General features: G+C 41.3%; 1 protein-coding gene across 4 annotated transcripts in view; it reads right to left on the bottom strand.

Moving 5' to 3' along the window:
* Positions 1 to 13570: 13570 nt before the first annotated feature.
* WASHC3 (WASH complex subunit 3) overlaps positions 13571 to 14948 on the bottom strand; it is a 58741-nt gene continuing 57363 nt past the window's right edge. For 2 of the 4 annotated variants that reach the window (XM_027541977.1, XM_027541975.1), the window contains one exon: positions 13571 to 13824. In XM_027541977.1, the coding sequence (XP_027397778.1) occupies positions 13740 to 13824 (85 nt within the window). In that variant the 3' untranslated portion in view covers positions 13571 to 13739. Of the gene's footprint in view, positions 13825 to 13902; positions 14188 to 14948 lie in introns of those variants that run through there. The other 2 variants (XM_027541973.1, XM_027541976.1) reach the window with 2 other exon arrangements.

Here is a 14948-nt window from a genome sequence, read left to right as displayed (position 1 = left end):
AAAGTAAAAAACAAAATTTAAAAAAATTTAAAAAATGATAATAGTAAAAATATATCTAGGACTTTCTCTGGAGCTATTGTAGACAATGTGGGGTCAGTTCATTTTCAGATAGTTCCTTGATCCAGCTTATACTTCTCAAGATCTATAGGCCCCTTCCTATGTAGTCGGTGCTAACTACAGGGTTTTAATCTATTGCACCTGTCACTTCCAAAATTATTCCCTCTATTTTAGCTTCTTCTGTTTGCTGGTCTCTTCAGTGTCTGCCCTGATGCAAGGGGGCGGTGGTGGTCACTTTTTTAGGCTCACTTGTTCAGTCGTGCTGTGGGGAGGGAGAAATACTGCAAACAAATATCACTGGCATGTGTGGGGAGTGCTCGCAGTTTTTGGCCACACTGGGTTTGCCCCCTGCTCACGGCATGTGTGCTTTCCCAGTCTACACTGCTCAGGCTCTACGTTGCTCTGCCGAGAACTGTCTGAGGCAAGCTCTGGGTTGCGTGCACTTCCCAGGTCTAAGCTGCTCAGGTTCAGGTTCTTGGGTACTCCACAAAGGCACAGACTTGGTTGGGCCTGTGTTTTGTGCCCTTCCCAGGTCTGAGAAGCTCAGGTGACCAGGTTGCTTGGTGAGCGCAGGCGCCCCCAGCTGGAGGCTGCATCTTATCGCCTCCCCTGTCCGAGCCACTCGTTTTTCTGGGTGTACAACCAGCGCGCATTCTCAGGTGTGCCATGTGTCTTTCTGGGGAGCTGATCTCTGGCTGCGACCCTCCTGGCAGATGTCAACCATCCAGAATCCCAGGAAGTCTTGGTTAGCAACGAAGCCTGCTTGCAGTTGGTAGAGGATGTCTTTCTGGGGCCGCGATTGCCCGGTTTCCAACTCTGGCTGCCCTTACCTGCCTGTCTCTGGCGGGGGATGGGCCGGTCCGCAGCCACTAGCTCTGCTCAGTCCTTTGTTCTGTGAGCGGGCTTGGCAGTGTCTTAGGTTAGGGCTTTTCGTGGGATAGCTATCCCACAGTCTGGGTTGCTATCTCGTTAGTTCCCTCAGATTGCCCTCAGGGCATTCAGACCCGGTCCTTACCCTAAGCAATGCAGCCCCTGCCTCCCTGTCCAGCCCCTGCTTGCTAGTGGCGGATGTAAGCGTCTGGGCTGCTTCTCTGCTGGGAGTTGCTGTTAGGCACATAATCTGTGGGTTTTATTTATTTATTTATTTTTTCTCCCAGTTATGTTGCCCTCTGAAATTCCAAGGCTCACCACAGACCCATCAGTGAGAGTGTTTCCTGGTGTTTGGAAACTTCTCTCTTTTTTAAGACTCCCTTCCCATGACAGATCTCCTCCCCTGCCTCTTTTGTCTCTCTTTTTATCTTTTATCTTTTGTCCTACGTCCTTTCGAAGACAATGGGCTGCCTTTCTGTGTGCCTGATGTCCTCTGCCAGCATTCAGAACTTGTGTTGTGGAATTTGCTCAGCGTTCAAATGTTCTTTCGATGAATTTGTGGAGGAGAAAGTGGTCTCCCTGTCCTATTCCTCCACCATCTTAGGACCGCCCCCCAGCACAGACTTTTAAGATCCAGCTCAAATCCCACAGTCTCCCCAAAAGTTCCCAGTCCCATGCAACTGATTTCATTCTTTCCTGACATGGATCCCTTTTAACCACTATTTGTTTGACAATTAATCATGCTGACAGGAGTTCTTGCATAACTGTTTCTATGTGTAGCATTTGTGTGTGTGTGTGTGTGTTCAGTCGTGTCCGACTCTTCGCAACCTGCCAGGCTCCTCTGTCCATGGGATTCTCCAGGCAAGAATAACTGGAGTGGGTTGCCATATTTATGTCTTTCTTCCACCCAAGCTCTGGATTCTATCCCTTCTACCTTCAGAATAGTCTCCTCTTTTCCTATTCAGGTATCTACTATTGCTAAAAAATTTTAAAGGTTTACGACTAAAACCCTCCCATGTTCCTTCCGCCCTACTTGACTCCTAGCTGTTGTTTCATCTCTTCCTCTTCTCAGCTAAATCTCTGAAAAGATTCTCCTTTTTTTCGCAGTGCCACTTATACCTCCACCCACTGCTTTACGGTTTTAACCTCACCACTTTCCTAAAATTGTTCTCATAAAGGTCTCCGGTTACCTGTTGCTGTTGTTCAGTTGCCCAGTTGCCTATTTGCTACCAAATCCAGCAGGTGTTTTAAGCTTTAATCTTTGTTTATTCAACAAAATTTATTAAATATATACTGTGCACATGGAGCTGGAAATATGATGGTAAGAAGTACAGATGTCCTTCTAGAGCTCAAGTCTGGCACAGAACTCAATTACGTAACAAGATATGGCCTTAGTTGATGGTGGCTGCTCCCTCCTATCTGAACAACTCTGATATTGGCTTCTGAGATGCCATCTTTTCTGGACCCTCTTTACCTGACTGTGCCTTAATGGCCTTTTGCTGGCCTGCTCTTCCTCTACCTGTCCTGTGATCACAGGGGTTCCTTTCCTTCTGGTTCCTTCCTTGGCAGCCTTCTGAATCTATATCTCAAGTTTCCACATGATCTCATCCAGGTCCATGGTTCCATCTTTGTACTACAGGCTGATACAACCAAACCTATATCTTCAGTCCAGAGTTTTCTCCTAAGCTCCAGACTTGCTCTACTGAACAGCTTCATGTGGATGTCCACAAGTGGTCCAAAATAAACAAGTCTCAAATCGAATTATTATTTACCCTAAATTTGTTCTCCTTTGTAGTCCTTAAATTAGTACACGGTACCTTGTCATCATAGCCTTAAACCTTGGCATCATCCTCAATGTCTCTGTCCTTCAAATCTCACAACCAGTTGGTCACCAAATTGTATTGATTTGCTTTGATGGGTCTCAAATGAGTCTTTATTCCTATAGCCAGTGCCTTAATTCAATCTTATAATTTCTCTTTTGGATCCATTAGTCCTACCTCCCTGCTTCTGGCCTTGGTTTCTTTCAGTCAGGTCCATGCATCAAGCAGATGCATCTAAAGTGGAACCCAATTATGTCACTTTCATATCTCTAATTGAATATCTTTTGATAGCTCTCCACAGATGTCCAGATAAAACTCAAAACTCATATCATGACCCATAATGCCCCACCTGCCCACCTCCTCTCTCTCTTCATCCAGAATTACCCAGTTCCTTGGATGCCTCATAGTGTCTCATATATCCTGGTATTTGTCCTTGAAGCTCTTTCTACTGATCTTGCCCCCTCTTCATGGCATTCTTTAACACTCATATCACACACTGCTCCACCTAAACAATTTCCCTGATACTTCCCTTCTCCAAGGTGAGATTAGATGTCCTTCCTCAGTACACCCATAAAATATTCCACATGTATTCTTTGTGGAACATTCATCTTGATTTTTACAATTTTTACAATTTATTTATTTATTTGGCTGATCCAGGTCTTAGTTGTGGCACATGGGATCTTTAGTAGTGGCATGTGAACTCTTAGTTTCACCATGTGGCATCTAGTGTCCTGGCCAAGGATTGGATCCAGGTCCCCTGCATTGGGAGTAGCCACGGGCCCAGCAGGGAAGCCCCGTAAGTGTTTTGGATTTTAATCATTTTAATAGGTAGGTGGTATAATCACATTGTAGTTTCAATTTGCAATTTCCTAATGATATATGATGATGAGCAATTTTCATATTTTTATTAGACATCTGGATATCTTCATTAATAACAGATTCAATTTGCTAAGACATTTTAAAGAAAATTTACCTCTGTTTTCATGAAGGATATTAGTCTATAGTCTTATTACAATGTCTGTCTGCTTTGGGTATCCTATTAATTTTGGTCTCACAGAATGAACTGGGAAGTGGTTTTTCCTTTCCAATGTTCTGGAAGAGTTTGTGTAGAATTGGCATTATTTTTTCCTTAAATGTTTGGGAGGATTCACCAATGAATCCATGTGGGTGTCCAGTTTTCTTTATGGGAATCTTTTAAACTATACATTCAATTTCTTTTATAAATATAAGGCTATTCAGACTATTTATTTCTTTTGGAGTGATTTTTGATAGTTTGTCTCTTTCATGGAATTTTTTCATAGATTTTACCCTTGGGGTTTTAAAAATTTTGCTCTCTAGATACTCTGTGTTTATATAGGCCATTTAATTTAAAAACTATGCTGATAGTTTCTTAGAATTTTCTAAGGTTTGATTTGGAAAACTAGACTGATAGCATAACAGTGTATAGACTAGTACGGTTAAGATGTCCCAAAGATGACACCATCCTTATGGCAGAAAGTGAAGAGGAACTCAAAAGCCTCTTGATGAAAGTGAAAGTGGAGAGTGAAAAAGTTGGCTTAAAGCTCAACATTCAGAAAACAAAGATCATGGCATCTGGTCCCATCACTTCATGGGAAATAGATGGGGAAACAGTGGGAACAGTGTCAGACTTTATTTTTGGGGGGCTCCAAAATCACTGCAGATGGTGACTGCAGCCATGAAATTAAAAGACACTTACTCCTTGGAAGAAAAGTTATGACCAACCTAGATAGCATACTGAGAAGCAGAGACATTACTTTGCCAACAAAGGTCTGTCTAGTCAAGGCTATGGTTTTTCTAGTGGTCATGTATGGATCTGAGAGTTGGACTGTGAAGAAAGGTGAGGACCAAAGAATTGATGCTTTTGAACTGTGGTTTTGGAGAAGACTCTTGAGAGTCCCTTGGACTGCAAGGAGATCCAACCAGTCCATTCTGAAGGAGATCAGCCTTGGAGGAATGATGCTAAAGCTGAAACTCCAGTGCTTTGGCCACCTCATGTGAAGAGTTGACTCATTGGAAAAGACTCTGATGCTGGGAGGGATTGGGGGCAGGAGGAGAAGGGGACGACAGAGGATGAGATGGCTGGATGGCATCACTGACTCGATGGACGTGAGTCTGAGTGAGCTCTGGGAGTTGGTGATGGACAGGGAGGCCTGGCGTGCTGCAATTCATGGGGTCGCAAAGAGTTGGACACGACTGAGTGACTGAACTGAACTGAACTGAAGAAAATGTAAAAGTAGTATTACTTGATTGTCATGGGGTCACATATTTTAATATAAGTAAAAAAAATTGAGATATTGATATTAGAATATCTTTAACTATAAAACATTTTTCACAGCTCTATTTTGCAGATTACAATTTGATATTTTAATAAGATTACTGAAATTTTAAGTATTTTGTTTTGGTATGAATAACTATTAGTATTATTGTATTAATCACTATTAGTAACTATAAGTATTAATACTTAAGATAAGAATATTACTGATAGATTAAGCACTTCTGTTTATATAAATTAACCTGTTTTCCTTTTTACATTTCTTGGGGTAATCATTCAACTCCTCTGGGCTTCAATTTATTCACTGGTAAAAATGAGGCAATTAGACTAGATATTTTCTAACATTTCTTCTAGAATGTTATTATTTCAATACTTAGAACTTACCATGAAAAAAGCTTGTGATGTTAACTGTGAATCAAAGTATTTATTTTTAAAGTGCTTTAACCTAATTATGTTAGTTTAAACATAAGTATACACAGATACCTAGTAAATACTTTGTAGAGAGTGTGAAATGATTTTTTTCCAAATTTATTTATTTGTAAGCTGCCAATTGAAAGTAATATTGTTTGGGGAAGAGAAGAAATGGGGTCACAAATAAAATTGTTACACTCCATGTTCCAAAGGAAGATAAATGCTTAATTTAAAGCTATCTATCTGAAAGCAAAGCCAGAGGGACACTTGCTTTAGTGTCAGTTCTTTTGTTTATTAATCTTACTAACAAGAGAGGTAAAATGGAATGTTTTTGAAAGGACACCTTGGCACCATTGCAGCATTTGTTTAAAGTACAGGGTTAAATTGTGGGAATTTAAGTTCTTCAGGAATTCTAGAAATCAAGTTTGTTTTGGGGCAGAACTTGATCAGAAACAAAACAGTTTTCGCTGAATGTTACATTGTCTGGGCACTCTTCACCAGCACATGGACACAATTTATTCTTTGATGAGAGCCATGCTCTAGTTCAGATAAAAAAGTTTCACAGAGGATCTTGGTAGGATATATTTAAAAGGAAACGTTTAAAAATCATATTATGATTACAACATACTGTATAAAGATATAGATTAAGTCATTGTTTCTCCTTTGCTCATTCTTGGAAGATTTTTAAAACTAAAAATTAAACATTTTAAGGAAAAGGTTCTGGAAATCTTGAGGGTGGCTTACCACTCAGTTTGTCTTTCTATCCCAGAAGAAAATTACACATTTTAAATAAAGTTAAGCTCAGGTTGGGCTTCCCAGTTAGTGCTAGTGACAAAGAACTTGCCTGTCAGTGCAGGAGATGGAAGAGACACGGGTTCAATCCCTGGCTTGGGAAGATCCCTGGAGGAGGGCATGGCAACCCACTCCAGTATTCTTGTCTGGAGAATCCCATGCATGGACAGAGGAGCCTGGTGGGCTACAGTCCATACAGTCGTTCAGAGTCAGGCACGATTGAAGCGACTTAGCCCACACCCAGGTTCAGGTCAGTTTGGTGTTTTGGAAGCTGTAGTGGATGCTCCTGGTAGTGCCTTGAAACGCCTCCCCCAGGACCACGTTAGACTTCAGCCACAGGTAGTGGACAGTTCACCTCAACCTCAGACTCACCTCTCACTGACAACCACCCCCCTCAAATGAATGCCCCATCTCTCCACTTCCCGATAGTGTCCTTTTCCAGGCCATGGGAGCCCTTGAGGCCTAAAGGCAAATGTATCCCCAAAGTGGAGAGGAGAACTGTCCTCAACTAAAGGGTCCAGACTAGTGGATATATGATCCAACCTGTAGTTCTTCTGGTGGACAGGTCTGAGAAGCACCTGCTCATTTCTAAAGGGGTGCTGGGCATGTCCCTGGTGGCTCAATGGTAAAGAATCCATCTGCCAAGGCAGAAGAAGTGGATTTGATCCCTGATCTGGGGAGATCCCACATGCTGTGGAGCAACTAAGCCCCATGCGCCACAACTACTGAGCCTGTGCTCTAGAGCCTGGGAGCCACAACTACTGAAGCCTGAGTGCTCTAGAGCCTGTGCTCCTCAACGAGAGAGGCCACAGCGAGGAGAAGCCCACGCATCAAAACTAGAGAGTAGCCCCCACTCACTGCAACTAGATGAAAGCCCAGGCAGCAACGAAGAGCCAGCTCAGCCAATAAATAAATAAATAAATAAACAGGTGCTTGTCCTGGAATCAAGTCCCAAACACTCCCAACAGAAATCTTGATAATACGTCCTTGTGTCACATTTTCTTCCCTCTCTCATTCTTTCTGCTCTCCCACTCCCTAGGATTAATTCCAAGATCAACTACTTGTACCCAAATGTTTGTCTCAAGGTCTGTTTCAGAGGACTATAACACATGACTTTGGTTTGAGAGTGATCCTCACAAACAGACCATGAGGATGGGATTCTGGAATGGGATCACTTACCTCACTGATAGGATAAGCAGGGTGGTGGTAATCCCTGGCCTGCATCTCAATTTCTGGGAATCTCACCTGGGATGGAATGAAACAAGAAGAAATGGGTTATCCAGTATCTCTGTCCCTAGAATGGTTTGGGGGTAAAGGATTGTGGAATTTGTTAGCATTTGTTAACTGCCTTGGAAGCCTTGAAAAAAGAAAGTAACAAATTCTGATCAGCCAACTGTCAAATTAGGGCACACTGAAAGCCAGAAGGTCACCTTGGCAGTGTTTAGAGTGACCAATATCTCCTTAGCCATAGGACTTCCATAATGATAATCAGGCTCAGAGTATAATTTTAAGGGTGGCAGAGCTGCAAAGGAATAATTAGGCTCAGAGTGTAATAGTAAGGGTGGCAGAGCTGCAAAGGAGATGAAATTTGCAGCTTGCACAAGTCTCCTTTGCCAGTATCATAGCTCTGATAGCAAAGGAAAGGGACTGATGCTTGGGTTAGACAATTTTGGGAGATGTGCTTGAACAGCTTGAATTCCTGGTTTTCTCTGAATCTTCCACACCAGACAAAGCAGCTCTTTCTCCCTCTCTAGAGAAGAGCAGCCTCCCCTTAGCTGGAGACTATGCAGTGGCCACCGGAAGAAGATGTCTTGTAAGATGACTCTAATGACCTCAAAATTGAACCTTTTTTCTACAATTGCCATGAGAAGAATAACTAATGCCAAGTCTGAGCTGAGAGAGAAAACATAGTTCTTGATCTGGGAACAGATAGCTTTTACTGAAAGAACTGTAGGAACTGGCTAATAATTACTGGCAGGAGTTTGGAGAACATGTGTGGGAATAGATCTTGAATGTGCTGGACCAGAGTGGCAGAATATAAGACTGGATAGAGGAGAGTTTATTGACATGGGAACACACTCTTATGATTTAAGATTTAACAACCTGGCAAGGAGAGTTGGTGCTAACAGGGTATTGGAATGACTTCTTGAAATTTGGTGGCCTACACCAAATGAGATGGAGAGGCTGGAATTGCCTTGTCAAAGTACTAAAGAAGAGGTTAATGACTCAAAGAGGCAGGAATGTTAGAATGGATTTATGTCATGTGTTGAGAAAACTAGCCTACTGTTTTCCCAGGAAGAGCCCAGAGGCCACTCTGTTTACTAAGGCATGAAAGACTGTATTAATGAGAATGGCAATAATATCTTTGAGAAAATTAGACTTATCTAGACCAGAATTCACAGTAGGAAATGATGTCACAAGATTGGGCTCTCTTGCATTAATTGAGATGATAGAGTAACGGCAGGGGCAGGTAGTGGTACTCCAAATATCTCTGGCAAAGTAGCAGCAAAGCTGAAGGGGCAACTGAGGTTCCTTGATGTGTAGGGAGCACAGTGTACCTCATGTTCAAGGTGGAAGGCGGTAGAGTGTAGTTTTACTTATAAAACCCAAAAAAGCAAGAGTTGGTTAGCAGAAAGTTGATGTCAACTGTTATATAATGGGAAAGTGTTATCCTATAACTATTATTTTATGTCCATTGGTTGGAAAGGTGGCCAGTGCTCTTTGAAGGATGCTATCTAAGCCACTACAAATATATAGAATAAATATTTACCTACTTTCTCTAGAGTACCATAAGCAACTTATCAAAGTAACTTTAAAATGCAATCCTTTCAAAGGTAGTTGGATAAGAGGGCTGAATTGACTTGATACCAAGTGATCTAAAATGTCAAGTCCCGTTTCATATATTATACATGTTTCAGTGCCATTCTCCCAAATCATCCCACCTTCTCCCTCTCCCACAGAGTCCAAAAGACTGTTCTATACATCAGTGTCTCTTTTGCTGTCTCGCAGAGGGATGGTACGGGGAGGGAGGAGGGAGGAGGGTTCAGGATGGGGAACACGTGTATACCTGTGGTGGATTCATGTTGATATATGGCAAAACAAACACAATATTGTAAAACAATAAATTGTAAAACAATATTGTTAAAAAATAAAATAAAATGTCATGTCCCACACTTAAGAGTGGGAACTTATGGATGCCAGGTAATAAATGAAGTCCTGGCTCCAGTCCATCTTACAGTAGTTTCAATTGATCCAGATGGGTCCCTGTAGCAGTCAGATGGGTCCCTGGAATTTTCTTAACAGTTTTACATTGGTTCCCTGCCATGTGGAATAAAATCCATATGGTGGGGAGGATCAGGCAGAAATCTCTAAAATCGTACTCCTTTCCCTCAGGTTAGATAGTAATCCAAAACCAATATTGCACTCTGAGTAGAACTGCAGAGATGGGCACCACCTTCAAAGATGTAAAGAATGCAGAGGTAGCACCTTCTGCATTCACCTGTAAGGCCCCTGCTAAAACCACAAGCATCATGGTAGGAGACAGCTGACTACCATAAACTCAACAAAGTGTCAGAACTGATCGTGGCTAATATACAGTTAATATACTTTTTCTGGAACGTATCAATGCAAGCTCTGGCATGGCATGTGGCTGCTGATTTGACAAACTTTTTTTTCAATCATTAAGAACATCAAAAGTGTTTATGTTAACATAGGAAGGATAGCACAATGCATGTTAACCTATTGTCACTCTCCTCTTCTCTCTTCCACAGGGAAGCCTGCAGGTATCTTGTTCATCTTGTTATTCCACGGAACCTTGTTCTGTTCCCCTATGCTGATAAATCAGGCTGATCATATCTGGTGAAAGGAAGTGGAAAAGACTCCTGGTGCTCTATAAGACACACACAAGCCAGAGAATGGAAGATTCAGACCCTTCAGATTTTAGGGGTCCAATGGTCTGGAGGATGCTGGGACATGCCCTCCAAGTTAAGGACATTAAGATGGTAACTTTGACTCTTGAAGTTAAATGCTGCTCTCACTCATATTTGGGGAAGAGTTGGAAGCTTCTCGTTTGAAGTGGGACTCAGAGCAAGACAGAGTACTCTTCTGCAGGCTCAGGCTGTGATGCAAGTGGCTCTCCTGCTCAGGCTATATGACAGATTATCAATGCTACAAAGATCTGTGGTAGAACATTGTATGGCATCTCTGACAAGCTCCAACGGAAGACTAACAGTACAGCCATTAGGTTCTGGAACAAAGGCCTGCCCTCTCATTGTTTGAAAAGCAACCCTTGGCATGCCTCTGTGCCTAACAGACTCTCAGAATGTGCTCCCATATGATATCAAGTTATGAACCAGAGCTACCCATCATGAGCTAGGTGTCAGGTTCATCAAATCATAAGGTCAGATAGTAACAGTAACAATCCATTATTTGATGCAAATGATACATCTGGGATCAAGCCTGAGTAAGTCCAGAGGGCACATGTAAGTTACATACACAAGTAGCCTAGGTTCCCGTATCATTTACTTCTCATGCAGTGATGTATCTCCTTAACCTACTCCTGTGATCCATGGAGAATCCCCTATGGTCAGTTGTATCACTATTTATTGGTGCAATAATGTTTTGTAATAACCAAAAAAATCTTTGATACTCAACCATAAGCATTCATTATTGAGGTGTCAAGGGCCAGGTGAGAATTGGCTAGGGAGGTTTTCTGATCTTGACTGGGCTTTCTCACATCCTAGGATTAGCTGCTAAGTCACTAGAACGACTTAGTTCTGCTCCACGCATCTCTTTCTTCATCAGACTATCCGTCATGTTCCCATATCAGTGGCAAAAGCATGAGAGAAGGCAGACCAATCATTCAAGTATTTTTCAAGTTTTTGCTTGGATCAGATTTATTAACATTCTATTGACTCAAAGAAAATCACATGTCTAAGTTCAAAGTCTCAAGTGAGGCAGAATGTTCCACCCAGAAAGCAAAAGCAATGGAATTTTATGAGAAAGGGCATGGAGACAGGGAGAAGTGAAGAAGTAAGGCTACTGCTGAGGTGTTAAATACCAGATGGCAGAGAAGGAAAATGTGGGCCTTGTTCCTGGGTGGACCAGTTTGATATTTGGTGTGAGCCAAAAATGGCTGGTTTTCACACTTAGCCTCTCTCAGAGGTGGCTAGAAGGATTAGTGACTGGGAAAAAATCTTCCTACAGACACAGCTTCAGATAGCGTACTTGGGTCATTCATGGTGATGGAGAAAGACGTGGCTTGAGTTAAGGATAAATATAAATTTTTCTATAACATTTTTTTTTTTTTTACAGGGAAGTGTGTAGATTTTTGTATCATGGAATGTCAACAAAAGAGTATTCAGCTGAGGAGGCAAAGATAAGGTGGACAGGATGATTCTTTCAGTAGATTTCAGCCAGCCTTGCCCTTGACCACTTGAGGCTTGCACAACAAACCCATAAGTGAAGTAAGTGTGATGGCAGAGACAGAGGTTATGCATGAATGCAACAACTTGGGCTTTTTCTAAGGCTAATATAGTTATGTCACTATTGAATACGCGATCTGTCAGCAGTAGAGACCAGTGATTTTGTAACACTCCAGAAGATAAATTAGTCACTTGGGAGCAAGTTATTTGCATTAATTTTCTTCCATCTTGGAGGAGGAAGCAACTCTCTCCCATTGTAATTAATTTGTGTTCTTGTTTTCCCTTTCATCAGTCCCTCTGTCATCATTACTGATAGTCTACAGAATGCCTACTACCAACATGGTATCTTGCATTACTTCACCTCTGATCAAGAACTATTTTGTGGCAAATGAAGAGCACCATGAATTACTGGATCCATGATCCTAACATATGCAGCATTATCTAGAAGCAGTCAAAAAGGAACCACAAAATGAACTATTACTTAGACACCAGCTGCTTAGACACCAGCTTGGAGATGACAGCGTGCAGGGTTGGGGTGCTGTTTTTCAGGATGGGATACATGCACTGTTCCAAAAGCCAGTATGTGATTCCACATCCCCAACTGCTAGGATTCATGCAGCTAAGAGCCAAGGGGATAGAAAGAGGACTGGCCCTCCAGCATTCTCAGAGACCTACAGGCATAATGGTGCTTCCCACCCTTACCATCTTGGAGGTCACCAAGGTGGTCACCTTGATAAGGTGGCAAGGTGGTCACCTTACCACGGGATTGGAGGTTATTTCAGGGGAACAGGAAAAAGCTAGCACATTTCTATCAAGAAGCACAGTAAGATTTAAACAGAACTGCTGCCAACTGATCCTGCTGGACTGCTCATGTCTCTGGGGCAACAAGCAAAAAAAAAGGGGAGTTAATGTGTTGGTTAACAAGGAGCTAAAATTAAAACTACAAAATGAAACAAGGAAAATGTATCCGGAACTCATGCAATTCAGTGATTTGCCTGATTCCTGATGCTTCCATGCCTGGTGTGAACAGCAAACAGACAAATGTGGTAACTGTAGCTGAAAAGGGGCACAGTAACCAAGGCCCTAGATCTCTGAAAGGATGAAGGTCTGGGTCACTCTACTAGGCAGCTAAACTAGACCTGCTGAATTTCTGCAAGAGAGCAAGCAAAGTTTCTGGAAGAGAGCAAGCAAAGTCTCAAATTGGTAGTGCAGGAAGAGGATGATGAATATGAGTTTTGGTCTTTGGTTCAGTTGTAGCAACAGGAGCGATAGCTTGTCTCACTAATCCTCCTGGGTAGTCTTCAACAGACTGTGACTCGTCATCACTTTGAAGATATGGTGATGGGTAGACTTAACATGGGACTCAATTCTGAATAGGCAAGGGGTAGACAGCAGGAAACACTTCTTTTGTCCCACATCACATCCTTTTGTCAGCTTCTGCCATCAGCTCACTCTGAACCACATTGAAACTACCTACAATTTAATCTCTGATGACAAATATCTGAATTTGATGGTATATCTAACTAATGCACAAGCTGTGAAAAGCTTTACATGCTAATAAATACTACCAATAAGTTCCAGACCCACAATAAACGTGATATATAAGCTTCCAGTTGTCACAAAAAATTTCAATCCAGTATTACTTTCTGCCAGAAATTTAACAACTCTTATGATACAAGTGTACATAATACTTTTCATGCTAAAGTATTCACAAAAATTGAATCATTCACTTTGCCAAATTCACTTTTTTTTTTTTTTTTTTTCTGCATTGAGTCTATTTTTGATCACTAACCTCACACTAACTTCATTCTACATGCTCCTTGCATCTCTGAAATACTCCATCTTGGTACTTTATTTAGGCTATTCTATTTCTCAGCAGGGACCTTTATTTTGGTAACAAGACATACTGCCAACTTATTATAAATGCTTTATTTATTTTTTAACACAGAGGAAGCTTGGTGGCAGATCTGTAGCCACTTGATGTTTTTATAACTAAGAATTACAGTTCAGGCTCTCTTATAGAATGTAAAGGTGCACTAACACATGTACATGTAATTGTTATGAAAATTAAGCTTAGTCACTAAAAGAAGATTCACTATCTGAACTTTCTTCTGTGTTTTTTTCACCTTCACCATCAGGCACTGGAGCATCTGGCCTCCTGAAAGAGAAGGAAAAAAAAAAAAAAGAAATTTAATGGTTTTTCTAGTTGAAAAAAAAATCACTTACTGTAAATTAGGTTCATCCTAGAATATTGCTGCTAATAAATCTGCCAAGGCTGCATACTTAACTGAGAGCCTCCTGCTCTCTACCACAGCATGCTTCTCACAGGCTTCTCCAGTACCATGGGGATTCAGTGCTATTCCTATACAGGCCATGGCACCACTTCCTCCTGCCAGTCCTTACACAGTGTGCTACTTCAGCACTTTCTGCTTCTCATTACCACGGAGACCCAATGACAGACAGAGATGTGATCTGGAGAGGCTGGCATGACCAGTGCTAAATCCTTGCAGCCTCCAAGTGTCTGTACGGTACAGAGAGAGGAAAGCTAGAAGTGGGAAAAAAAGAAAACTTTCATGTTCAGGAAAGCTGAAGGGAGTAATTTAAAAATGGAAGAGATTTCAAGAATGGCCAGTAAGAAAAACAGGCCATACAGAAATCTTGTGGGGGAGGAGAGTGACTGTTCAAAGGTGGTTCTTAATATCTGCTGAGTGTTTTCACTTATATGCTTTATCATCAGATAAACATAAGAAGAATTAGTTCATAAAAATAATGTCTTGAAGATTCCCTAGGCAGAAGATGATGTGAGAATGGTTAAACTCCAGCTTTGTATAGATGTGCTATAAAAAAAACCACAGGAAATTTATTGGTGTCATTAAAACAGTCAAATTGATAGGTTTCATAGTGTTTGTTAATAAATCATTTTAATCAATGTGGCAGCACAATCACTCAGCACCCATTCACTCTAACCAAAAAAGCAATTAAGCAAAGTATACCTGGGGGAAACTAAGAGGGAAAGGAAGACTAATACAGCTGCTCTGTTTTAGTAATTAAAAGCTACAAAACTTATTTTTCTCTCAGGCTCCTTAATTCTTAATAAGATTTAAGATACCAACAAACAAAACTCTTCTTTGCCACAAATATAATAATTATTGCTAAAATAAAATGTATAGTCTCCTACTTACTTGTTATTATGAATTATGTTATTAGTTATTATGAATTATGGCCGAATTCTGACTTAGTTTTTAATACCATGTCTGTCGTGCTATGAAACAGAAGAAATGC

Source organism: Bos indicus x Bos taurus, chromosome 5, assembly GCF_003369695.1.
Source record: "Bos indicus x Bos taurus breed Angus x Brahman F1 hybrid chromosome 5, Bos_hybrid_MaternalHap_v2.0, whole genome shotgun sequence".
NCBI lineage: Eukaryota > Metazoa > Chordata > Mammalia > Artiodactyla > Bovidae > Bos > Bos indicus x Bos taurus.
Note: the sequence above shows the minus strand (reverse complement) of the source record. Positions and strands in the feature narration are given on the sequence as shown.